At 35.6% G+C, this 27,502-nt stretch overlaps 1 protein-coding gene across 2 annotated transcripts in view; it reads right to left on the reverse strand.

The window, feature by feature from the left end:
* The window catches only part of tafa1b (TAFA chemokine like family member 1b), a 185,419-nt gene that overhangs the window by 13,267 nt on the left and 144,650 nt on the right, over window positions 1–27,502 (reverse strand). For both annotated transcript variants that reach the window (XR_001630516.1, XM_016443728.1), the window contains one exon: window positions 6,598–6,738. Coding sequence is in view for 1 of the 2 variants with exons in the window: in XM_016443728.1 (XP_016299214.1) it covers window positions 6,598–6,738 (141 nt within the window). In the remaining variant the exon portion in view is untranslated. The remainder of the gene's footprint in view (window positions 1–6,597; window positions 6,739–27,502) is intronic.

Consider the following 27,502-nt stretch of genomic DNA (forward strand, 5'->3'; position numbering starts at 1 on the left):
GGTTGCAATTACAAGATAAAAAAATTGCAGTTATGAGATATAAAGTTGCAAGAGTAAAGAAGTTGCAACGGTAATAGTAATAGTATAGCCATTTAATAGCAAATATTAAATGGTTGCATTCATGAGAAAATCCCAGTTTCGATATATAAAATGTTGATTCATAAAATCCCAATTGTAATATTTAAAGTTGCTATTTTGAAATATACTGTAATGTCACAGCTCTGAAAAAGTTTGCAATTAAATTGTAAAGAGTTGCAATTGTGAGACATGAAGTCAATGTAAGACAAAGTTGCAAGTGTTATAGTCAAAACTGAGATAAAAAAAAGTTAAACTGTGATATATAAAGTCAGAGTTGTGAGATATAAGTTCACATTTGTGAGATATAAACTTGCAATTTTGAAAAAAAATTGAAATACAGTACAGTAGCAATTGTAGTTGCAAATTTGACATAAATTCCCAAATGTAATATATAAAGTTGCAATTGTGAAATATAATGTCACTATTGTGAAAAATTACATTGCAGTTGCAAAGTAAAAAGTTGCAATTAAGACAAATAAAGTCACAATTGTGAGAAAAAAAAAACACAACTAGGAGAAATAGTTGCATTTATGAGAAATAAGGTCAAATTCATGAGATAAAAGCCTGCAGTTGTGAAGAAAAATCACAACTGTTCGATATACAGTAAAGTTACAATTGCGATACATAAAGTGGCTAGTGAAATTGCTCAAGACCTATTCATTTGAAAGATATAAACTCGCAATTTTGAAGAAGTTGTAGAAGGCTATAATGCCACAATTGTGATTTACGGTCACAATTAAGAGGAATAAAGTCACAATTACATTAGTATGCTATTTTTTTTTTACTCAGTCAGAAAAGTGTTTCTATTAGGGACAGACAGACACACACACAGAGAGAGAGAGAGCGAGTGAGAGAAAGAGAGAGAGAGAGAGAGAGAGAGAGAGAGAGATCTAGAAAGAGCAAGCAAGTGGAAAAATGAAAGGCTGTGTTTATTGGTGCAGAGTTGCTCTAATCCTGACCCGTCCTCTCTGCGGGCACCTGACTCACAGGTAGAGCTGTTTCAGAGTTCTTCTGCCCAGGTGCTCAGAGAACTGTGTGCTCATGGATTCTGACAGCTCCATCCTTGCAGGGTGCCACTGATGTTCATTATTTCAGACTTCCATAGAACGCCTAGCAGTCACAATACCGCCTCTGTCTCAGATGAACACTAAGCGCTGTGTTAAAACATCATTATTAAGGTGAGAAGCGAATGACACCATAAATATGCAATTAATCTTCAGAACTGGGGCAAAGTTTAATTGCGATTAAACAAACAGACAGAATATGCAAATGTGGAAACATTATGAGAGTGGTTCTAATTATGAAGTTACACATAATGGTAATTAAAAAGCTTGCATCCCGCAATGCCCTTGCTGGCTTTCAAAGTGGCACACATCACTGCTTCTGATTGGACCCGTGTATGAAGTCTTGCAATCTTATTGCACATGTCTGGAGGAGCATACATACATAATCTCATGCATAGTTTTTTTTTTCTTTTAGTGGGTGTTGATCAGCTATGTTTATGAAGTCATTTTGCTCACTTGAAGTGTATCTGGGTTGTGTGTGTTCCGCAGGGTTTCTATCAAATGCACCATGACAACCTGTCATGCTCTGCATTAACGGCCCCCAGCAAAACAGAAGGGCTCATTCTACATCAGTGATGGTTACGGAAAGGGTGTGTGTGTGAATGTCTGTACAACACATAGAGACGAGGAAAGAGGAAAAAGGAAAAAGGACAGAAAACAGCTTGAAAAAAACAGAACGAATGTAAAAGTGGAAACGGCAGTGGACTTTCAGACAATGTTAGCATTAGCGAAAGATGAAACATTTCTGAGTGTGGGTTTTTTTGTGCTTATGACCCTGTAAAATTGGGTCTAAAGCTGGGTTATTTAATCCCTATGTGTGTGAACAGCCCCGTATGTGTGTATGTGGTGAATAAACCCAGCATTTGACATGTTAAAAGGGATGTTCTTTACTAAGAGTCTTGTTGGGCCTGACATAACTGGGACGTAGTTCTCCTTGTCAAAGCTAATAATCAATTCCCATGCTGGGATAATCTGACAGCACACTCCCACTAACTGTGCCACTGTCTCTATGCGCACAGCTACATATCTCCCAAAACAATAATTCCCCAATCTAACACAAAATTAGCTAATCTGTGCCTTCACCGCCTTTTCAAATTAAATATATTAAGACCAGATATTATTAAGAATTTCAGCACAGAGAATTCAATATTTTAGGTTTGTTTACCAAACTAAATTTACCCTTTTTCAGGTGGAAAAAGTTGGTAATTTTTTAATAAAAGAAGCATTGTTCCTGTGAGAATTTTGAACTAAGTGGATTTTGGAAAAAACAAAACAAAAAAGAGCTTTGATAATAAAGTTGGATGATTATACTGTAAATGATATAATTATTTTCCCCTTAGAGCTTGTATTAGCTAGACTAGTGCCCAAAAAACATGGGCATGATTATGGTAGCTAAAGTCAGATTTTATTTTTGATTTGACATACATGTAAACAGCAAAAGTCCTGTTGAAATAAAAACTGTTTAATCATTCTAGAATGGTTTGCTGGACTTAGCTGGTTTAAGATGGTCTCCCACCCTGCTTGTGTTTAGCCTGGGGAAAGAACCATCTTAGGTCTGTTTAAGAAACAGTGTTTTCAGCTCATGAAACAAAATTAGCAAATTTTTGTCTCTCTTCATATTTTTTGATTGCTTACCCTTCAGGTGGAGAAAGGAGGTAATGTCTTAATATTTTTTTTAAATTAAGAAGCTTCTTCCCATGAGAACGGCATTTTTGAACTAGTGCACTTCTAATAAAATAAAATTTTAACACATCTATTTAACGAAATTGCTTTATCCATTTTAAATTGGTTTGCTGGAGAAAAGTGCCAAAGAGACAACAGACCACTTAAGACCAGCTTTGGTTGGTTGAAGATATTTTTTCATTAATTAGTTACAGAAATTTAACACAAATATAACTAAATATTACTAGCAAACTAAACACGGTAATTTGTGGCCTCCCAGCCTGTTTGAATTAGATATTTTAAAAAACTTTTTCGAAACACAATTCCAACATCCAAACAAATGCTTATAAGCTTTAATAATAAAAAAAAGCCCAAAACACCTCCAAACCAGGAAACTCTACAAGGAAACAGAACAGTTCAGTACAGCAAACCAGATTAGGATGTTTTAGGAATAAATAGCAAAAATTACCACATGAAACAAAATGTGTTAATTTGCGGCTTCCCTGCCTGTTTGAATTAGATCTATTAAACATATGAAGTTTTTCGGCACAAAGAATTTCATATTTTTTTTTGTTTGTTTACCCTTCAGGTGATAAGAGATGGAGAATGTATGTTTTTGCTATTCCATTAATAACTCTGCCTAAACGACTTCTAAAAAGTCAGATGACAGGAGGGCGACGGCTCTCCAAATTTAGCCACTCTCTCTTTGGCACGTGTGAAGGATGTGAACCCCATGCACACTCGCTGACAGATTTTAGTAGGGCGACAAAAATTGTGTGAGTGTGTAATAGAGAGAGAAAGGTGGTGACAAAGTGTGTGTGTGTGTGGAGTGTGACTATGTGCATAAGCGCGCTCGTGTGTTACAGCAGCAGTGTGTTTGAGTCTGTCCCCGCAGGTCCTCCCTCAGGTCTCCGTCAGGCTCAGCCGACAGAGTCGTTACTCATAAAGACAGTATTATTATCAAGCAGAAGATGAGTGTATATCCAGGCCAGAGCACACATGAGGGAAGCGGGAACTTCCTCCACAACTGCATAATCAGAAACAGAACAAGGCTTCAGCATATATGCTCACTCAAACACTCCTGCAGCTGTTTATGTGTATTACTCTGATGAATAATAATATTGTGTTGATTTACACAAAGACCAGACGTGATACACAGGTTCGTGTTCAGACAACATAATGCAAATGAGTTTAGCATCAATGTGGCATCAAACACTGGAAAACTAGTCTTGCATGTAACTTGGAAACAGCTCATTTCTGGAACATCATGTTTTGCTATTCCTTAGTAGGTTAAAAATAAAATGAAAATGTAAGATTATTTTCTCTGCAAAAACTTTAATTTGAATCAAATATATTTCTGAAATAGCATAAAATGTCAGCATTAAGTAAAAATGAATAATTTGTCATGTCACATGATAGAAGTTGGTTGGTTGTGCTTGACGTCTTTTGGAAGTATTTTCATTGGTGCATAAACAGACAAAGTAACTGGCAATATTAAAGCTACTCAATATTAACTATGTAAAAGCAATATCACACAATCCTGCTGCCTCTGTGTAACTCCAACTTCTCAGAAACGGCCCAATCCATCGCTAGTTCAAATTCAATTTCATAATGAGAGGCCTCCGTCTGAGTAGGTATATATTCTACTGTATTTGATGAGGAACTTTGTGACTGTTTTTTATAATATGCATCTGTGTAGTATGAATGCAATCCAGTATAATGAAAAATCGGGTCCTCCCTCAAAATTGGGTCTCCATTAGGACCTCACTGCCTTTTAATGACTACTTTAAATGGGCTTTAATTTTACTGGATATTTATTTTAACATGTTATGATATATGTTGTTTGAACTATGTTTTAATGACCATTAAAGACTGTTTTATGTTTTAGTTAGCTTATGAACTAGCATAACATACAGATACCCAATTAGCTTGACAGCTTAGCTTATACACTACGCATTTGCACTTACCTAAACACCTAATTGTATTCACAACCAATTTGAATGTAATTAGAGTATGTAAGTGTTAAAGTCGAGATATTTCAATTTTTGAAACGATGTTCAATTTGTTTTATAATGCACTATACCTGTATAGTAAGCAATTATATACATATTTTAACTTAATGTTGTTAAAACTTAATCTATTAGTCAACAAAGACATGATTTCCCATAATACCTACAATCATACACATGCAATATGCACCAAGCACCTCACACATCACTGCCCAGTGGTCTGTCAACTCCGTTCTTTATCTCACCTGCCCACATAACAAGCTGCCTGGCTTGATCGATACACTAGCAGACGTGCGGGACCTGGCCTTCCCTGCAGGATACACGCATGGAGGCATGAAGTGTGAATCTTTCTTTATGCTATTACACAGATCACATCAGTATGCTGCAAAGAGAAGCACGGCTCCAGCTCTAGTGCATCGTACCACCTAGAGTTTGGCATTCAGTACGATCTGTTGTGGAACAGGGCGGGGAAATCACATTGACAGTATTCAAAAGACAAACGAGTGGAATCTGAAGCTTGAAAAAGACTTCTGAGGAATGGAGAAAGTGATGTAGCATAAAAAAGTGACCTTTCAAACACTTTTGTATTCTTTTGGTGGAAGGGAACTCAAGTGCAATACTAATTTACTGTCGCTATATACACAAAAGTGAGCCAAAGTATTGGAACACCCCCTTCTAATGAACAGGTTTGACTACTTTAGTAATTTCCATGAGTACAAATCTTAATGTTTAAGTAGTGATATTCTAGGGAATTGTGTGCTTCTAATTTTATAACAACAGCTTGGACAGGACCCATTTCTATTCTAACATGACAATGCCTCTGTGTATAAGGCAAGGTTCAAAAAGAAATGATTGATTCAGTCAGTGTGGAAGAACTTGACTGGTCTGCAGAAAGCCATGTCCTAATCCCAGTTGAACACCTCTGGTGACTGGTGTGATTTTAAATGCAAACCTTGAGCCAAAAACTCATCATATATACATATATATATACATACGTGTATATATATATATATATATATATAGTAGAGTAATTGAGACTTGCATACAACATACAAACATACATATATTCATACATATATATGTGTTACATCTTGAGCCTCAGGCTTAAAGATTAGGTTGAGCTCTAATCGTGACACACGAAGAAAAGTATATGTACATATAGTTCTTCTAAATATTTGTTTATTTATGCGTTAGCATAGGGTTATCTTGATTTAGTGGAGAGGTCATGTGGGCCCCTTGGCATTTGCATCAAATTTGAATAAATCCTCTAAAATCCCATCAAGTTGACAGCTGAAGTGAAATGTCATCTGAGGAAAGCTTTGAAAGTCTGTTATTCCAAATTATGCTTGTCTAAACTTATAATGGGCATTCGTTTTTGCATATTCGAACGCTCACACAGGAATTGTCAAAGCACTTTTCACACCTGCTGCAGCTTCAAAGAGAAAAAGGAACAACAATAAGGTAGTGATTTATGCAGTTTGTATCAGTGTTCATTTTTTGTGTCATTGTTTTTGTCTTTTTACAAAAATATCCTTTAGCCTGTTTTGAGATGCCATTCATTTCAGTCCATTTTACTCAGACCTAAATGTCAGATAATTTTAGATATTATGAGATATTTTCATTGGAGAAAGCTTTTTATTTTTTCGTAACATTTCCCTAAAAAGGTCTTACATCCGATCATGAAAAAGGCATCCAAACCTGATTTTGCACTTAAATGGTGCTACATTTTGGGTAAGGTGATATTTTTGACTGAGGATGTTGTGAAGTCAGATCTGTATTCCTACCGTCTACACAGGAGGGTTTGTTCCGTGTTGTTCCGGCCACTTTTCCCGGTAAACACGAGCACTTGACGGTCTGGGAACGCTCCTCAATGCGGTTCTTGTTGCAACATCGGTGTGCTGCAATGACCTCACATGTTCCTCCCTCTGTGGATGCAGAAACACACGTACATCAGTGGCACATATGAGATACTTTCCCTTTGACAAACAGTAAAGATGTACATATTTGATGAAATACCCAATTCAGCAACGCACACCTGAGTTACAAGCAAATCAGTGAGGTCAATCAAGTGAGGTCAACTGTTGAAGACATGAAACATGAATGCAGTCAGTAAGGAAGGTTTGATTTGAACCACCAACCTCACCCCAAATCTGACAAATACTCAAATTATAGTCATACTTGTTTGAGAATCCTATTCATTTATATTTTCATGTAAATGGTGTATAAGTAAAAAAGGGTTTCAGCTTGTTTTACTGCTTTACTGCATTTATTAATTATGATTTGCAGAGATTAATTATTATTTGATCTTGCACTAACAACTTTCCAACTTTTGTGCAAAAATGAAAATATACACAAATACAATATTACATAGACTTCAAAGACAAAGCTACAATTAAGAAGCTCAGGCTAAGCTAAATGTTTCATTGCCCCTAACACATTAAATTACCATATAAAATAAAAAAATAATTACTAAATTAAACTATACAAGCAACAAACACAATTGATTTAATTTATATTCTGTTCAGAAATCTTATGCTTTTTCACTTTTTACCCCTTGATGATCATCAGCCAGTAATTATCAATAAGATTCAGCTTCTTTTCAATGATCACATAAAAAAGACAAGACACATGAGGGGGAAATTTTAAAAATTTAGATGGGAACACAAAACATATTTTCCACAAAAATCAAGATCATTTTCTGCATACAGAAAAGGTATTTTGGAGAGTTTTTTTGGTGTGTGTGTGTGTGTGTGTGTGTGTTTTAGACATAAAACACTGAAGCCTCAGCTCCTTAATTAGATTAACTTTCAAAGTCATCAGTTAAATAAGCATTAGAGCAAATGGCCCTTGTAAAAAGCCTCTAAAGAGAAAATTATAGGCTCGTCTACAGACTCGTACTGCTAGGCTTTCTGTGTAATTACCATGTATTCTTTCTTTTCTCTGCATTGCAAATTGCTCTTGAAGCATGTTGATTAGCTTATCTAAATGACAAGCCTGTTACCCTGGTGTGATGTATGCAAGGGCTTTTATATGGAGTGCAGGAAGGTGAGGGTGCAGTCATGGTTTAGACAAAGTGGAGACATATAGCACGGTATGACATTGATGTGACTAAATAGGCAAGACTCATTCTTGATAAAAGGCCTTGATACAGTGCAATTATGAAGTCCTCACAGTCATTATCATGCTCCCTGCCCTTTAACACACACACTTTACAGGATATCTGGAGCTACATGATATGCACTGCAGCAAAGTGGACCCCATTGTGACAAAAAGAAGGGGAAAAAAAGAAAGGGAAAAGACCAGAATGCGCAAAAAGCTACTAGTGGGTCACCATAACAATAGAGAGCACCCTGAGGAGAGCTGGGGGATTGATGAGAGGTAATGGTTTCCCCCTCAAACAGTGGGCTCACAGCTCCGCACCAACCCCAAGACAGGAAAGAACAAGGGAACAGAGGAGGACAGGAGTGCAGGACGGGAAAAGAGCAAGAGGGAGGGAAGGAGGCAGGCAGCTCCCTCGCTGGGCCGGGCCGGGCCGGGCCCGGTCAGTTGAGTAATGACAGAGCTGTTGGAAGCGCCCCTCTCACACAATTATAAAGCGGCCAGGTAATTCAGCCAGTGGGGTTGCTGCAGCGAGGCCCTCCATCAGATGCTCCCCTTTCCCCAACACCTGCGGAAACCCTCTTTATCTTCCCCTGACAGCTGTCCACCCGTCCGCTCCCACATCCCTCAATTACACCAGAGCTCATGTGAGGACATACGAGAGAAATTGCGCCATACTGACTGGTGTGAGAGCATAAGAAGAAGAAGAAGAAAGAGGAGGAGGTGCCCCATTTCCCACAGTTTTCACAGTCAACATTGCTTACTGGCTGATAGATTCTTTTTTTTTTCGTCAGTATTGGTGGAAACATTTTATATATACATGGGATATACATCCACCGATGTTATATATATATACTGTATATTTCATGTTAGTTAGTATTGGATATATATTATACATATTATATATATTTTTTAATACTCCTCTGTATTTGATTTTTTAATATTTGATATATGTCAGCCAACATTAAAAGTACACATATATATATATATATATATATATATATATATATATATATGTATATGGCAATATTTGAATGGTGGCTGATGTTGGAGATTTTTTCATTTTACTTTTTAAAACAGAATATATTGATATACTTACACATATATTTATTAATGCATGCTCATTTTTCTCTCATTTTTACATTTAAATTACTTTTACTGTCATCTAATGCTTATTTGATATGAATCTTTTAAACAACCATTTAAAAAGTAACAGTAAAAGTAAATACAGAACTCGCAATCTATATCCATTTTTCATATTGTACATTGCTGTTACGATGCCTAAATTCTCTTGTAGCATTTAAAACCATCAATTACTTTTTAGTGCTTTATTTCTCTTTACTAAGACAGGATAGTATAGAATTTTAATAGAAACCATTTATCAGTTATCGCCTATAACATGAAGTATATACAGGGTGTACATAAGAGAGGAAATTACAGTGTCCTCATGCTTGATCTCTCTGCACTTCAAATCTTTTTTCAAGCCCCTGCTTCAGGATTTGAGTGAGCAATGGAAAACGAACAGTGCTAGGCCTGATGACTGTTGCTGCGCTGTTATCAGTCCTCACGTTTGAGCAGGAGGCATCCATTTGTCCGAGTGTGTTTGGCAACACGCATGTCTAGTTTTGACCTCGCATTAAAACATCAACCCCAACACACTGACAGGATTACGCTCAAAACACTCGCTGCCATTCATGACAGCTCACTCTGGACCTATTACTGCTGTGCTCTTCATAAACTCGATAATATCCCAGCATTCACAGGAGAACCCGAAACCACAAAATGCCTTCACAAATCCCTCTGGATTCTATTTAACCCCTGTTAACTGCATTAAATGTCTTATTGACTACTTTACTATTTCAGAATTCCTTTCTAAGGCCGTTTTCTGGATAAGATTCCCATACTCGTTCAGTCATAGTGAATCATAGCTCCCCATGGTGTTTTTTTAGGAGGTGGATGCATAATACAGCAATTATATCCTAGTAATTATTGTGGAACGTGGATTTCCATGAAGATGGGAATGGCTTGTCCATTCTTTATGGCTCTGTCCTATACTGAAAGCTTTAAAATCCATGCTGTAATTCATTGATCCAATACTGGCCCAGCAAACCTTGAGATGAATGTTTTCATCTTGGATTTTGAGTGTTCAGAAAACGAGCTGACACACAAAATGAAAAATTGTGGACCACTACAACATTCACAAACAAATGGCCATTAATATCTGCAGTGATATTCTGACAAAGCATTCACCTGCTGGAGGTAATTTAAAGTTTTAGCTTCTTCTCAGTCATAAGTATTTGCGAGCAGAGGGAGACAGTTTAAAGAGTAAGCCTTAAACACAACAAACTGCTTAAACTATCGAGCTATTCGCCACTGCAATTCAACCCAGAATCAGCATAAACACCACACGTCAAAGCACTTCAAGTAGGATGTGTTCCTGAATCGAAATTCCTATGAACCAACGAGTGTGTTCTATAATTTTAGAGATAGAATAGAGCAGGAACAGCGAAAGAACATCCAGAACCCAAGTACAGAACAAGCCCTTTTTGGACATGACCTGACCTAAAAAGCTCTTCTTTAACCTATAATAGAAGTTAGGCCATGACACTGACATATGTTGCACTATATAAAACACAAAATATGAGTATAAAGATAACATTAAAAAAATGCATTTCAGTGGATTAGAGAAAAGGCATAATGTAATAGAGGTTACAACACACATATAAATACAAATATATAAATTAGACAAAGTTAGAAAAAAAAAATCAGTAGCTTAAAGAAAAGGCATAACGTCACTTTCTAAATCAAAAAATCAAAAATCTAAAAGTAAAATAGGAATATGAAATAGAAAAAATTAACAAAAAATGTCTTACAGAAGAAGCACAGTGACACAAAAGTAACAAAAATCTAATACAAAAGTAACAAAAGGGTTATGCAACAGAAAAACGAACTAAATATTTCAGTGATTTACAGAAAAAGCATAACACTTTCTAAATGATAGGAAAAATTAACAAAAACATTTAGGTGGCTTACAGACAAGGCACAATGACATTTAAAAAAAATGCAATTTAAAGAATTAAGCATAAAACAAAATAGAAATAAAAATAAAAAATGTAAAAAAATATTTCAGTGGCTTACAGAAAAGGCACACTTTCTAAATGAAAGGGAATAAAAGTATATAATATAAATAGAACTTAAAATATAATAGAGTAAAATATTAAAATAAAATGTACAGCATAAAATAGGAATATAAAATAGGAAAAAACAGAGAACGGATAATGACATTCAAAAGGTAAATAAAACATTCTTGCCCATAACTGCTTGTGTTATTGCAAAATGTACATACATTTTTTTTATATAAATGCATATAAAGAATTAGAATAACACAAAATAAGAATATAAAATCTAGTACATACAAATGTTGTATAAAACATAAAATAGGAATATGAAATAGAAAAATAAACAAAACACTTTCTAAACGAAAGAATATAAAACAAGTAGGCTATTCAAAATAAAATAGGAATACAAAATAATAAAGATACAATTATTTAAAAATAAATGAATTAATTAAACTTGTAGGTCACTGATCACACTTGCTTTTGCAAGACACTGCTTGTGGCCGGAGTAACTGGGTCTAGATGAAACATTTAATTGATTTGTGCTACTTCAGGATCGATTGTCCCAATGTTTACAGAAGCGTTTGGCATATGTTTAACGTGTTACCACATTTCAGCATCTTGATCTAAACAATTGGCCCTCAAATCTCTCCTTGTCCAAAACTGCTTCTGTTATTAATCTTGCGCTTGCCCAGAGATAAATCAGACCGCAAAGAACATTTACAGAGCACATTTATCCAGTGACAATAAAAAGCTGTTCAGTATATCTGTTTTATGTGCACGTCGCTGGCTGAAATCACAAACGATGTGACACAGAAAGACCTATTTTCTCACACGGCATCTCATTGAGTCTGACTGTAATGACTTGAGGTGAGTCTAATGGAATAGGTTTAGCAGTCTTTCTTTGGGATTTAATGCTTTTTACATCTTGTGGCAGCAGAAGTGTGTGTCCACGGTTGTGTTTGCTGGTTTAATCTGTATGTGTGTGACGGTGAAAGATCAAGAGTGAGGCCAGAAAGGCAGCTTTTTGCACAGCCATCAGACAGGTGGACATTAAACCATCCTGCACTTGCACCATCTGTGCTCAGAGTGAGTGCGGGGTAATGATACCTCCGGACTGTGAGCTAGCGTAATGCTGAGTTTCTTAGAGGACAAATGGCCATTCCAGCCCTGCTGCTGAGGCTAAACTCATTCACACCGTATTTCTGTTAGCTACAGGTAATCACTACTCCATTACCTGTGTGTGAGAGAGAGTATGGGCAGAAGTACATCTGTTTGCGTCATGACAGAGATTTTGAGGGATAGTTCACCCCAAAAAAGAACATATTTGAAGAATTGTTTTTGGACACATTGGACCCCACTGACTTTTACTGCATGGACAAAAAAATTAAAAAATGAATAAAAATTTTAATTTTTTCCCCTAAATTTCTTTGTGTTCCACAGAAGAAAGAAAGTCAACAACATTTATGCTTTAAAGGAATAGTTCACAAAAAGAAAAACTTGCTGAAAATGTACTCACCCTAAGGCCATCCAATGGGTCCTCTGCAGTGAATGGGTGCCATCATACACTCTCAGAAAAAAAGGTACAATTTTGTACCAAAGAAGGTACAGACCCTTGTCACGGGGGCAGTACCTTTTAAGGGTACAGAAATGTACCTTAATATAAAGGAACACATTTGTACCTTAAAGGACATGATTTGTACCATGGGCAACCAAAATGTACCTTTTCATTTTTAAAACTTGTTGGTACAATATTGTACCTTCATCAAAGGTACAAATCTTGTCCTTTAAGGTACCACCCCAGTGACAAGCCCATTTGTACCTTAACTGTGGCAAATATGTTCCTTCAAGAACTATTAAAGGCCATTTTCCTATTGAATAACATGCACATTCAACAACTGAAACCAAAATATTTTTTAATATCAGTAAATGCAAATACATATCAAATACACACAAGTGGTTGAACAGTAAAATATTTCTTTGTGTAAATGCATCTTTCCAGATTACAATAAAGACTTAAAAAAATAACAGAGTATCACTTAAAAAAAAAAGCTGCAAAACATTTAACAATACAATTAATTTAAATGTTACAGTACATAAAATATAATTACATGTTACATTATGTAACAAAACTAGAAAACTTTCCCCCCACTTTTCACACAACATCCCTGCATTTATTTAACATTTTGAAAAAACACCATTCTTCACCTCAACTGCTCGGCAAATTTCCGTTTTTTTTTTTTTTTTTACAATTCTGAAGATTCTCTTCTCGCTGAAGACTTGTGTCCAGTCAGATGTTCCCAAAATCTGCACAGTGGGATATGATGTGCGCTGGTTCTTCCTGAACTAAATGAAGAATCAGTATTAGAAAAGACAGCAGTAAACTGATTGCATTTATATTCCCACTGACTAGTTATAACTGTACCCTGAATATTTTTATCTTACTACAGATTCTTTGCATGTAACACCTGTCTGATTGTGACAATTGTTCACTTTCTCCCTGAATATCACCAGATGTAAAACCAGAGTAGCATAAAAAAAATCCATATCTAAAAAGACATTTAGCAACTATGAAGACATACATTATTCATTCCATACTTTCAAAACAAGCAAAGTCTAAAGATGAAACATGCATACCACAAAGATTCACTGCAAGATATTTTTGATGAAATCTGAGAGCTTTCTGTCCCTTCATAAGCAGCTATGCAACTTACATATTCAAGGCCCAGAAAAGTAGGAAAGACCTCATTAAAGTAATCCATGCGACTCCAGTGGTTTAACCTCAATTTTATGAAGTGATGTGAGTGCTAGGTTTGCACAAAACAAAACAAACATAATTTACCATTTTATTTACAAAAACATTGATCTGCAATGCACTTTCACAAGAGCACCACAATGCATTAATGTTGTGTTCACACAAGAGATGACGCTGTCACATGAATGCACTTTGGATACATTATTTTGTAAATAGGTGGTAAATAGTGTTGCACAAAGCACTCACATCACTTCATAAAATTGAGGTTAAACCACAGAAGTGAGTGACATGTATTACTCTGACGTCTTTCTTACGGTTCTGAACCTTGAATGTGTAAGTTGCGTTGCTACCAGTGGAGGGACAGAAAGCTTTTGCATTTCATCAAACATATCTTCATGAAGACAAACTAAGGTCTTATGAGTGTGAAACAACATGAGGGTGAGTAATTAAAGGGTTAGTTCACCCAAAAATGAAAATTGGCTTGTGTTTTACTCACCCTCAAAGCATCCTAGGTGTATATGACTTTCTTCTTTCAGACGAATCCAGTCGTAGTTATATTAAAAATTGTCCTGGCTATTCCAAGCTCTATCATTGCAGTCAGCGGGTGTTGCAGTTGAATTATAATATGTGTTCAAACAGCTGATAAAAAAATCACAATAATTGATAAGTAATCCACATTACTCCCGTCCATCAATTAACCTTATGTAAACTGAAAAGCTGTGTGTTTTCAGAAAACAAATTAATCTTTGAGAGGTTTTAACTTTAAGTTGTTGCTTCTGGCCAAAATACCTGGCTATAATCCATAATTACGCTTCTTCCAAAAAGTTCATCCCGTTATCCTCTCCCATCAAAATCTACTGATATATTTGTTTAGAACTGTTTATTTTCACTTGTGCTTGATTTGTGCATATTTCTCTCCTGAGTCGGATGAGATGACCTTTTCACTGGAGAAAGCAATATTATGGATAGAAGACTTTTATTTTAGCTGGAAGCAATGTTTTGAAGTTAAAATTGTGAATTTTACGGTGGCCGAGAAGTGCAAAGCAGATCACAATTCTGAAAACAAAATAAGAAATTACAAACGCAAATGCAAGTCTAAAAAACAAAATAACAATTCAGAAAGCACAACAACAATTCAGAAAACATTATAACAAGTCAGAAAACACAATGACAAATTCAAAATACGGAGTGTCTATTTACATTTAGTTAAAAGTAGCTGTGAAACATCAGCTCCAGTGGCGCAGATGGATAAACGCGTGTCATTAGCTTTTTGACGCGATCGACCTGGTTTCGATCCCGCCTTTTGCCGAACTTTTTTTTTCTCCCTTTTCAAATCTCGTATTAGCAATGGATTATATTTACACTAAGTGAAAATAGCAGTATTTTTAGCAATATGCTATTTACACTAAGTGCAAATACCTATTTACACTATGTTAAAATAGCAGGATTTCTACTGCTATTTTAACAGTGTAAATAGGTATTTGCACTTAGTGTAAATAGCATATTGCTAAAAATACTGCAATTTTCACTTAGTGTAAATAGAATCCATTGCTAATACGATATTTGAAAAGGGAGAAAAAAAAAGTTCGGCAAAAGGCGGGATCGAACCCGAGTCGATCGCGTCAAAAAGCTAATATCACGCGCTTATCCACCTGCGCCACTGGAACTGATGACTTATAGCCATTTTTAACTAAATGTAAATAGACACCCCGTAATTTTTATTCCAGAGTAAGGGCAATTCATACAATACATTTAAACTGAGCTACTTTAATACCATCTCCGAACTTTCTACCACGGCTCTGCTGTTCTTCGGCTTTGCTTGTTACAAACACAACTTTTTACTTCACAAGACTTTAATCGATGGACTGGAGGCGTAGTGCTGGGCGGTATACCGGTTCATACCGAATACCGGTGTTTATTTTTGTTATGAAACCGGTATAATTTTGAAAATTACCGTGATATAAATTTTTGGTCATACCGCCCAGCACTATGGAGTCGTGCGGATTACTTGTGGATTATTATGACGTTTTTATCATCTGTTTAAACTCTCATTCTGACGGCACCCATTCACAGCAGAGGATCTATGGGTCTCCAAGTGATGTAATGCTAAATCTATGAACCGATGAACAAACAAACTCATCTACGTGTTGGATGGTCTAAGTGTGAGTACATTTTCAGCAAATTGTCATTTTTGGGTGAATTATTCCTTTAAGGTAAGCAAAGTTAAAAAAAGCTTGTTACTAGTAAAATTAACTTGCTTCTTGTTTCTCTTTCACGCTCTCTCTCTCTCTCTCCCCTGAGGTTATGTTAGAGGTGGGTCACATCAATCAGAGCAACTCTGGCCATTCTCCCATCAGGCCTTTCTAGACCTGAGGTCATTACAGTAGCGCACATAGAGATTACCTTTAAGAGAATCAATGCTTTAGTGTTTTTGGTGAGTCAAAGGCTAATTAAAAGTATGGTAATGAAGGAGTGTGGAATGGAGCAGTGGGGCAAAGGGTTCAGAGTAATTAAAACAGCTCTGACAAACTTTACTCCAAGCAACTTTGTTCCTCTTGCTGCCCACATGACATTTATTTCTGTATGTGGATATAGATAGTAATAAATAAAGAGAGTGTAAAACATTATGATCCATTATTATTAATAGCCAACCCCAAAAGAAAGACCGGGGCTAGTTGTCACTCTTTATTCCAGTTAATAATAATGGCTTATTTTTAAAATCAATTTCTATATAGTCGCACAAAAAAAAAAAAAAAAAAATTCAAATAAATGCAGCCTGGGCGAAACTTCTTTTAAAAACACTGAAAAATGTTACAGACCTCCTGGTCTCTACTAGAAACATATTATACAAATATGTACATTAAATCCAAGTTATTAGTACGTGACATTCTCCTGTAATAATACAATATATAATATCCTTACACTTATTAAAATCATTGCTCATTTGTAAGCTGGTGTGGTTCAGTGATAACAAGAAATACATGACAAGCTCGATAACAGGAAGAGACGTGTTAATGTTCTTTTGACTCGTTTTCACCTTGTGGTGACGGGAATACAGAGTGTCATACCTGACAATCTGATGCATGCGCACCTGTGATTTTTAACAAGGACAATTACCTGAGTCTCATATCCATAACAGGATTAACACCGGTCATGATAGGGCTTTTAATGTATAGAGTGCAAGAGAGAGGGGGATAGTTAGAGGAGCGGTTCGACAGAGAGCTGGAGAGAAAAAGCTCTGATTGGAAATTAGTCTAGTGTGGAGAGGTACTCATTCTCAAATGGCACCCATTAAACTGTAATGTATTGCACAGGCAAAGCACACAACAGTGCAGCTAACCCAGACTAATTCACAGTTTCCATCAAACATGGCTTAATTACAGCGCAGCCTAGAGGAAAGTGATGCTATAAATGCTCATATTTTCTGAAGTTTGCAAACTATTTAATCTTCAACAAATTCTTTCTCTCTTCGCCTTTCTCTCTTGCCAGTCAGAACCCAGGAGGGACCTATGCTCAAACTAAACAAACAAATCAACAAGAACAAGACAAATGGAGTCTAGAGTCTGAATCCAAGAATGGAAACTAATGATCAAATCTTTTTTTTTTTTTCTGTGAATCATCAAAAAGATTGAGAGTGAAACTAAAAATACATTAAAAATGCTTATTAATCCCGAAAGGTGTTAGCGACATATTACAGTAAATATAATATAATTAATGTGTGTGTGTATATATAATTTAGCATCACTTTCCTCTTTCTATATATATTTATTTTAAAAATAATAAATTTAATGTAAATATATACTGTAATATATACATACATCGATACTGTATATACATATATACTGTTTATCCACACACAAATAAATAATTAAAATCTATTTTTTCAGCATTACATTTTTTGCTATATTTATAAAAAAAAATATTAATATAAATATATTGATACTTAAATAATTAAATTCCATATAACATAAATGCAGTTTAGGGCAAATATATGTAAAACAATGACAGGATATAACTGTGGCTGAGATAATCTGTTCTTGGGTCAGATATTTCTAGGTCAGACGTACCCGTTTCATATCAAGCAACACAAATCATACATAAGAAATGTTTTTTTCCCCCCTTCCTTTCAGTAAAACCAGCTCAGTCTGTTTCAATAATGCATTCAGAGGCTTCTCTTATTGATTAGCATCAGAAATTAAAATCAGCAACACATCTCCCTACAACATGCTTCATCAAAGGGAATATGAACCAGCTGTTATCATGCATTCATGTTTAATAGCTCCAGCTTTCAGGGCTGGCAGTCGAAATTTAACTTCTCATCTTTAAAAACACCAATCTGAATTCCAACTCCGCATTTAAAAGAAGTATGCATGCACTTCTCACAGCTTAAAACGCAGCCAAAAGCCTTTTTTTGAGCTCGGTGGAATCATAAGATAACTCTCGACATGTTACTCCCTCTGGGCTGACATTAATTTTGCTCACATGACATATTTTAAAAAAATGTACTGGGAAATGAAGCGTGAATGGTACAAAGACCGAATGTGGAGTTGTCTGGAGCAATCTTATAGCTCACATTGGCCGGGAAGATTATGTGTAAACACAAATCTGAGAGCTCTTGGAGGGTTTTTTCCAACACAGAACAATACGACGGCGTCTGCATATTATGAGCCTAACATTTATTATTGCACTGCGAGTTAAAGTGTCACAAATTTATCACTGCATGTTGCAGATAAATGCTTGTTGTTGTGCCATCCTGTGCACAATAGCAAACAAAAATGCGCACACTTGTCACAAACAATCAAGCTCAGACAAAACTGCACTGTAAATAAAGCAGTTTATGAGACTTTTTAGTCACAAATAGTAAAAAAAAATATGAATCATTCGAAACCTGACAATCCGAATTCCCTAAAATGTTTTCCCAATTAGTCAAACAGTTATCTGAATAAATAATTTAAATCGAACAATACTGCTAAAATATTAAGGGTTTCTGAGTTCCCAGCATGCATTGCAGCATGAATAAATTATGCAGGATTAGTTGTTGTTGAACTTTTGTTTAAACTTTTGTTATTGTTTTGCCATTATTGTTGTTATGATGCTAAGAGCTTATTCTTTACATATCCAAGCCCAATACAACCTTTTATAACAACAACAACTGTAATAGTAATAATAATAATAATAATAATAATAATAATAATCAAATTTGTACATTGTAAACCAAGATTATTGGATTATGGTTTTACGAGAATTTTACTACTTTACTATTACTTTCTACTTCAAAATTTCACATTTAATTTAATGTGCTATTTTTTGTTCCTTTGTAATTATCTGTAAAATTGACAATTTCTGAGTGAAAATTATTTATACATAATTTTTTTTGTTTTATTATTTGTGAAATTGCTCAATTTCTGTGTGAAAACTGTTTACACCATTTTTTTTTTAATTGTAGATTGGTTCATGTGTTACAAATTGAAAATTAGAATTTTGATATTTTGCATTTAGTGAATGAACCAATGAACCAATTCATGTCGACAGAACAAAACAGTGTTACTTAAAGGCTTTTAAAGCCAATACTTAAGAGAACCTAAAATACTTTAAGACAATAGTTGAAAGAACCAAAAAATCTGAATGCATGAAGTTGAATTTAAGTTCTCTCAACATTACTGTGACCAGGTCATATGCCAAAGAAGTCTGACACCACACCGGTCTGATCCGGTCTTTTCTTACAAAGCCGCAAAATACATTTCCTGTCTGTAATATAACGTGGCGCACTGTCCACATTCACATGCCAATATTTCTCAAGTAGCTCCTCAGAACCCTGGGCCATAGGAGTGACTCAGCATAGACTCTGAGTCAACATCAACATGCATGAATAGCCGAAGGACCCATTGGTAAATGCGTTAGAAAAGGCAGTTTGAAGCTAAACACGGTTCATGGTCCTGCTGCAAATTTATCACCTGTCTCAGAGCATTTCCACAATGTCAGTATAGCTTGAAGGAACAAATGGTTCATGCAAACGAACATGACATGCAGCCGTTTCCCTGAATTTTCCAACAGCTGTAGAATATCTGTGTGTTTTTAGTCTATACACCCGCTCACAGACTCAAATGAACGTCTGTGACCTCCTTTTAGTATACATATCCCGAATCCCCTGCAGCTGAGGTCTGCCTCCCCTGAGAGGTGAAACAAGCAAACACATACAAGTAAATACACACCAGCCAGTGGACACATGCGCCAGTGGGTGCTCGGATCAGAGAACTGCGCACACACATTCAAACATAGCCCGAAGCAAACAGAATAAGAGAGCGCCTAGAACCTGGGTATATTTCAGACGGAGTCAATGACCTCGCAGCTGAGCAACACAAGTCTGGCCTGTTTATTTACGTGTACACACACTGCTTTATCTCTCACTTTCCCTACTTGTAGTGCCGACAGCATGTATGGGAGCTTTACCAACCCGATCTCACAGCAATTCATACATATTTTTGAGGTGGGTAATGTGTAAAAATTCATACGACATATGATTTTTTTGAGTTTGTATGAATTCGTACAAATGACCTATGCTCCCCACCCCAAGTGAGATTATTAGCCACCTCGTAAAATACGTACAAATTGGTCGTGAAATAGTGTTGGCTTTACATATCATACCATACGAAACAAATAACACATTAATGCAGCTTTTCTGCATTATCTTTTCCTACCAATTTTTATCTGGCCTTTTCATAAATACCACTTCCTTGTACTGTTTCCACCTATAGCCTGGCTGTACCAGCTTATTGAGCTCTCAAAAAATGCCTTGTGTGCACACACAGTCTCTGCTGCATCCAGACTAGTCGTAAAAAGTAATGGAACTGGTAATTACACCAAAATAAATGGGCTCTATCAATCCTTAATGAGTGTCACAAAATAGCTGTACATGACCCACGCTGTCTTACGGAGCCCCCAGCACCAGAAGTTACTATCAATACTAACACTAGCATGAAATAACCACAGCCTGCTGGGACTTCTGCAACAGGCCTTATTAAGAAAACTGCAGAAACAGAGAAAAAAAATGATGCCTCGCACATCTAAACAGAGAGGTGTGCACCTAACCTCATATTTACATTGGTGAGGTTACACTGAGGTCAAGAGCTGACGGTGCATTATGGGATGCCTGTTACTCTAAATGAAACTGCAACATTCACAGATCTTTTTTTAGACATTTAGGAAATTGAATTTGGGCTGGGACACTGCTTTAAAGAACTGCCGAGAACTCAAAACTGACCCACAAGATGAGGAATGGCGCCATGTAAATGGTGTTCAGCACTAAACTAAGAGCATGCTCATAATGCCAATACATATTTGACATAATTTCTTCTGTGAAAACTGAAATGAGACATTAGTAATAAATAGTATAGTGAATAAATGAAATAATCATAACTAAAGGACATATGAAAGCACGTATTTCGAAATAAGGTGCATTAAAAGTGAATAAATCTTTGATTAATATGAATATTTTAATTAAAAACGTGTCTCCACATACTATTCAATAAAATTCTAGTGCATTTAATCTATTAAATAATGGCAGAGTGAGCAAATTTTTGGATATGGTAAGATTAAACTTATTTTAGTGAATAAAGTAACACATTTCAGTTATCGTTTTGTTAGGATGGGTACACAAAATTTTATTTTATCCGTGCTTCTAGAAAATCCTCAATCTATATGTTTTCTAACAGCTGCTTGTGGCCATAAACATTTCCTTTTAATGTGGCTTTAAGCACTATGCATTGTTAAAGTTTTACTTTCACTGCGACTAAGCCGGTTAATGTGGTGTATACATGGAATAATCATACGAACCCAGAGCCTCCATATCAGTATACGATAAAACGAGCATCTTCCATCCGAAGACTTGTGTTGCATTTCGGGGCAAAGCAAAAAAAAACAACATTGTTGAACAACAATATAAAATGCGGTAAACTATTAATTGGTTATATTACAATTAATTGTACTATAAATTATACTACAATTGTAATATACTGTAAATTGATAAGCTGTTTGGTGTGATGACGTTTTATGTCTCCGACAGCGCCTGTAGTCCCATTTAGCAACTTGTTAGCAACCGTCTTTTTTAAGAAACGTAACAGTTTTAAAAAATCACGAGTGGGGTGTAACTGGTGTCGCAGAATAAAACATGAAAGTATCTTGAGCTTGTGTGAACCACGGACCTTATTTTAGGGGATTTAACCAAACTCCCATTAAAAAAACCCATTGACTCTGGGACGATGGAACCGGAAGTGCTAAAATGCTAACTCGCTTCTGGGTTTTTGTCTACAAAGTGACATCATAGTTCCACCACTCGATTGGACCTTAAAATAAAGTGTGACCCAGATATAAACTACAGTTTTCTTAATTCTCTGCACTTCACATTGATTCAAACAGTTAAAGGTGCCCTTTTGACATTGCATTAACAAAACAAAAGGCAAATGTCTGATCTGAATGTCTATTCATAGCTCTACAAGGAGCATCATTGGTTCAGAGAGAGACAGAATATGCTTGTCAAGAGATGAAAACTGACAGTGCTAAAAAAGTGGGAAAATCAGAAAAGTGGTGCAAAAAAAAAAACTCCCTACATTCAAGTTACAAAAACAAACTTGCAACTGAGTTATACATGCGTGCCTTGAATGCGCAAAAGCATGAAGTTATTAAATAAGTCATATCAGACATTCATTTGTGCTTGCGAATTGAGCACAAACGACTGAAGGCAGCCAATCAATGTGCTATAAATCTTAATTGTTTGAATAATATTATACACATTATTTCGAATCCTATCATGGTGTGAAATTGTTGACATTTGAGTTTTGACATCCATTGCACACTTAATATCCAGATCAATTTATGGTTTACTCATAGTTGTCTCTCTGCATTAAGTTGGGATATGAGAAGTAATGTAACATCGAATAAAATTATAGCAACACATTAACTTTAAATGTCAAACAAAAAGAGTCCAAACTTAAAAAAAAAAACATTGAATAATGGAACAACACTCTTAAAAAGAAAGGTTCTTTATTGGCATTTATAGTTCCATTCATAGAGCCTTTCAATTCCACAAAAGATTCTTTATAGTGGAAAAGGGTTCTTTGGATTTTTAAAATGTTCTTCAAACTAAGCAAAATGGTTATGGTGTTGTTGCAAACCCCTCCCGTGGAAGCTTTATTTTTAAGAGTAAAGGTTCTGGCCTAAACGTCTGCTTATAACACTTTCTAATAGCAGTTTCTATCTGCTATGCAGTTTTTCACGGTCTTCTACTGCTTTAGCCTTGTGCTGTTCATGCTCCCGTCACTGAGCTTCTGGCATCTCACACACTGTTCATTTATTAATAGGCATAATGCTTCAGTTGCCACTTATCTGCTCCGAATTATGCATGCATGCTAAAATCATTGTATGTGTCTAGAGAGAGAAATAGATAGACAGATACGGAGAGTGAGAAAGAGAGAGAGAGAGACGCAGTGCTGTGTAAAAAATCATTTTCTCCATTACAATGGCACATTGGGGTCATGCATGAGTTTGCATAACAGGCCTCCATTTTCCAGGGAAGTCCATAAGCTCCAATTTATTCTGCCAGTTGTTTTGCATGCTGCTTGATTTTGAAGCCTTTCCGGAGCATTTTTAACAGGACTGGCTTCACTCCAGAGGCGACATGTTGTCGAGTCTCTCCGGTCATCTTCTGAGTGCCCACCAGGCATCAATGCTAGTGTCATTACACAGCTTTGCATGATAGCACACTTTTGTCATGCTTTGTGTGTAATTGCTTGTGACATTCGTACTCGTGTTTCATGGTGGGGGAGTGGGGGGGACGTTGTCAAGCATGGGTTTATCATATTACTAAAACCATCCTCACATGGCTCTCTTAAGCTTTTCCTTATTTGCCATGACATCTTGCATCCATCACTTCGGATCAATCAACCACTGCAGTATGAAAATAGTTTTTTCAAGAAAGGGATAATTCATCCACAAATAAAAATGTCTTCATTATTTATGATGTGCTTTTGTGTTTAAAAATATAAAATACAAGATGCAGGATAGTGGAATGGGGGAAAAACATTTTTTTTTTAAATTGAACTTCTTTTAGCTCGACTATTGTGCTTTTTTTATTCGTGAGATGTAAAAGATGTGAGACGCGAACACAATGGTCAAACACATGTTCTTTTTTTTGCTAAATGCAAAAGATACTTATTTAAAAATTGCAGCTGTTTTTGCCAATACAGTGAAAGTCAATGGGGTCCAAAATAACATGAAACTTTCTAAACATTTGCCAAAAATATATACAGTATATTTTTTTGTGTTCAGGTTTTTTTCCCCCTGCATTGTCTAAAGAGAATGTGAAGAGTGAACAGAACATAAACACTCAGTAACAGGAGCTCTATATTTGTGACCATGTGGGTGGAAGAAATCCTGAAATACGGAATCTCTCTGACTGTAATTTAGTTTAGAACACAGAAAATAAATGAAACCTAACAAACAGACTGGAAGAAAACAGTGTGCAATAAATTAGCTGAGGGGCAAAAGGCACAGTGGCCGAAAGCAATCTATTCTATGTCAGTGAGCTCAGAAATGACATTTTTTGAAAGTGTAATAGTCATGACCCAAAAAAGAAAGAGAAACAGTGAAACAAGACAGATTTATCCACAGATGAGCTTCCCCATCAACTAAAAAAAAGAAGATCCCAATTCACTCATAGCGCCGCTACATAAACCTTACTCAGTAAACAATGATTTATCAGTCACTGACTTGTCAGTCACTGAAAAAAAAATAAATCGCTGAGCTTTAAAAGGAAATGCAAAAGCAAAGTTCTTGCTATAAACAATGACATCGAACAAACAACTGACTACAAGAAATGTTTTATGTACTACTAATCAAACCGTGCATTATCATCTGACAATGAATGATTAGAGACTCACAAAAAGATGTGAAGGTCAGAGTACATTAATAGGCTATTAACTGTCACATTTCAATTATTCGTTACATAATCTTAGACCTTGGAGGTCATTTTGATTCCAAAAAAATGAAGACGAGAAGAAAGGAAATTAATTAGGTAATGTAGAACCATCAATGAAGTAGACTGAAACCATGTACGTGTCCGTTAAAATGAACTTTTACCATCCGATCAAAAGGTCTGTTGATTATCAGTCAAATATCAAAGAATAATTGTTGCATGGTTATGTAAATACTGTGTGTATCAACTAAACATTTTGGTGCAATTACAGGCAAGTTAAAAAAGTTTTTCTGTAACATGATTTGTCTATTCGTTTAAATAAGCATGTTGTCTCTACAGAGTGAGACAGAAGAGAGGGAAAAAATGACAGAGAAAGTTTGTTTACCGCTCACTGCCGACAACCGTGCTGACAAATAACCGATTCCCACAGTCAACCTGAGGCGTTTCATTTTCGGCCATTTTAATGGCAACACAGCCGCCTCGGCAGAGATTGTGGACGCTGCTTTTCTAATCTGCCTGGGCAACACGCCTTTAAATTTGATTTGTGCTATCAATGCAGACTGTGAAATCATGCGGCTACACATCAAAGTGTGACTGGATTTAGCCAGCATGTTAATGTTAAGCATGTCCTTTGTCTTGAAAAAGGTGACTGCCTAAAGTTGCTTGTCTGTGAGATTAATAGAAATAAGAAGTCACAATCCACATTAGAGCGACATTACTATGTTCCCAGCACCTATATTGTATTTCGTCTACGACGGTTGTTTATAAACTAAATCTACCATCACTTCATCTAAACAGCACTGGTTAGATATTGCTTTATTTATTTCAAATCCATGCTGACTGAAAATCTTTATTTTAACCACTTAATGTCTTCTGCAGCAACTTCAGTGGAATACACTGCTCTGTACTTCTTAATGTTCCAGATCTGTTTGCTTTTATATAAGGTACACTTTTAGATAAAAATACAATCCTTTGCTTTCTTAATTTCCTACTATGTATAAATTACTGAGTTTGAGTATTGCCAAAGTTGCTTTTTTTGTAGGCAGATCAGCATTACTTTCTATTTATATTATTTTTAAATTCTAATCTACCGTTCAAAAGTTTGGGGTAAGATTTGTTTTGAAAGAAGTCTCTTATGCTCACCAAGATGTTGCATTTATTTAATATTAAATACTGAATTACTGGAAACATTGATAAATTTTTCAGGATTTGTTCAGTTTTTTTTTTGATGAACAGAAAGTTCAAAAGAAAAGCATTTACGTGATAGAAAAACTTTAGTTTTATGCATTCTTGCGGAATAAAATTCCAAACTTTTGAACAATAGTGTACAGTATTTATATTTTTAACTAATACAACTTTATATCGAATTTGTATATATTTAAAAAAAGACAACTGGTTTGAAATAAAATTCTAAAATATATAAAATATATTAATTATTATATTAATTATATATTATTAATAATTAATAATTAATAATAATATAAATGTCTAACAGAATTATTTTTCAAATATTATAATTAATTACATTAATGCTTAAATGCTTAAAAGAAATTTGTGCCTGTATAACGTATACATTTCTCTACAAATTACACATGCACACATTGGGTTTCCATGTTTTATGGGGACTTTGCATAGACATAATACTTTTTACACTGTACAAACTGTATATTCTCTCCCATAAACCTAACCCTTAGCGAAAACAGCATTTTTACATTTTCAAATAAATAAATATATGAATAAAAACAAACAAACAACATCAAACTCATTTTTTTAAATTGTATAAACTTCTTCATGGAGACTACAATATCTCAGGCTTTGCTATCCTATCCACAATGTAAAGTTTACCTGGACCATACACACACACACACACACACACACACACACACACACACACATTTGGGATGGTCTCAGCGGGTCCTCATTTGGCTGTTCTCTATTTGGTCGCTCTCTTTTTGTAGGTAGGTCAAAAGAGAGATCCTTTCTGTCAGCTCATTGCTCACGTTGATGAAGTCGCTTGTTAGTCGGCCTCTCTTCTCTCTCTCATTAGATTGAGCAGAGCCGGAGAGAGCGGGGCAGGGGATGAGTGACCGGCCTGAACCCTGTCATGTCAAAGCGGGCCGGATCATTCTAGAGATGGGCTCTCATTACTCAAGGTCAGGGTCCACAGATACCCTTAGCACTGGTCTGAGGACAGAAGCAAAGTGCCTACCAACGCTGCCTATGAACTGGCAAACACCTAAGGTCACAAGCACTTGGAATGTTGGGTAAAAACATGTCATAATATTAAATGTATTGGGTTTTAAGTGTTCTAAAAAAGTGAAGTTACCTGTTAAAGATGACCAAAAGCTGATCGGCACAGCGACAATGGCTTAACCAATACTGTGAGTTTGGGGCGGGGCTATTGGTTTATTTGACCAATGGCAGATGGAGGATAGCCTACATTTGGGAAAACCTGTTTGAGAAAAGTAATTTTTTAATTACATTGTAGAAGGATGTAGAAGGATAAATAGTGTGGAAATGAAACATGTTTATTTACACATTTAATTATGTTTATGCAATTGATTTATGTTTAAATTCAATTAAAAATACAATTGTTCAAAAGCAAATCAGCATTTTTAAGGCATGTGTGTATGTGTTTGTATATATATATATATATATATATATATGTATATATGGTGAATAAAGACCTCCTGTAGCGAATCCATGCGCTTTTGTAAGAAAAATATCCATATTTCAAACGTAATAAAAAC

The sequence above is a fragment of the Sinocyclocheilus anshuiensis genome, unplaced genomic scaffold (genome assembly GCF_001515605.1).
Source record: "Sinocyclocheilus anshuiensis isolate Anshui unplaced genomic scaffold, SAMN03320099.WGS_v1.1 scaffold51, whole genome shotgun sequence".
NCBI classification, from domain to species: Eukaryota; Metazoa; Chordata; class Actinopteri; order Cypriniformes; family Cyprinidae; genus Sinocyclocheilus; species Sinocyclocheilus anshuiensis.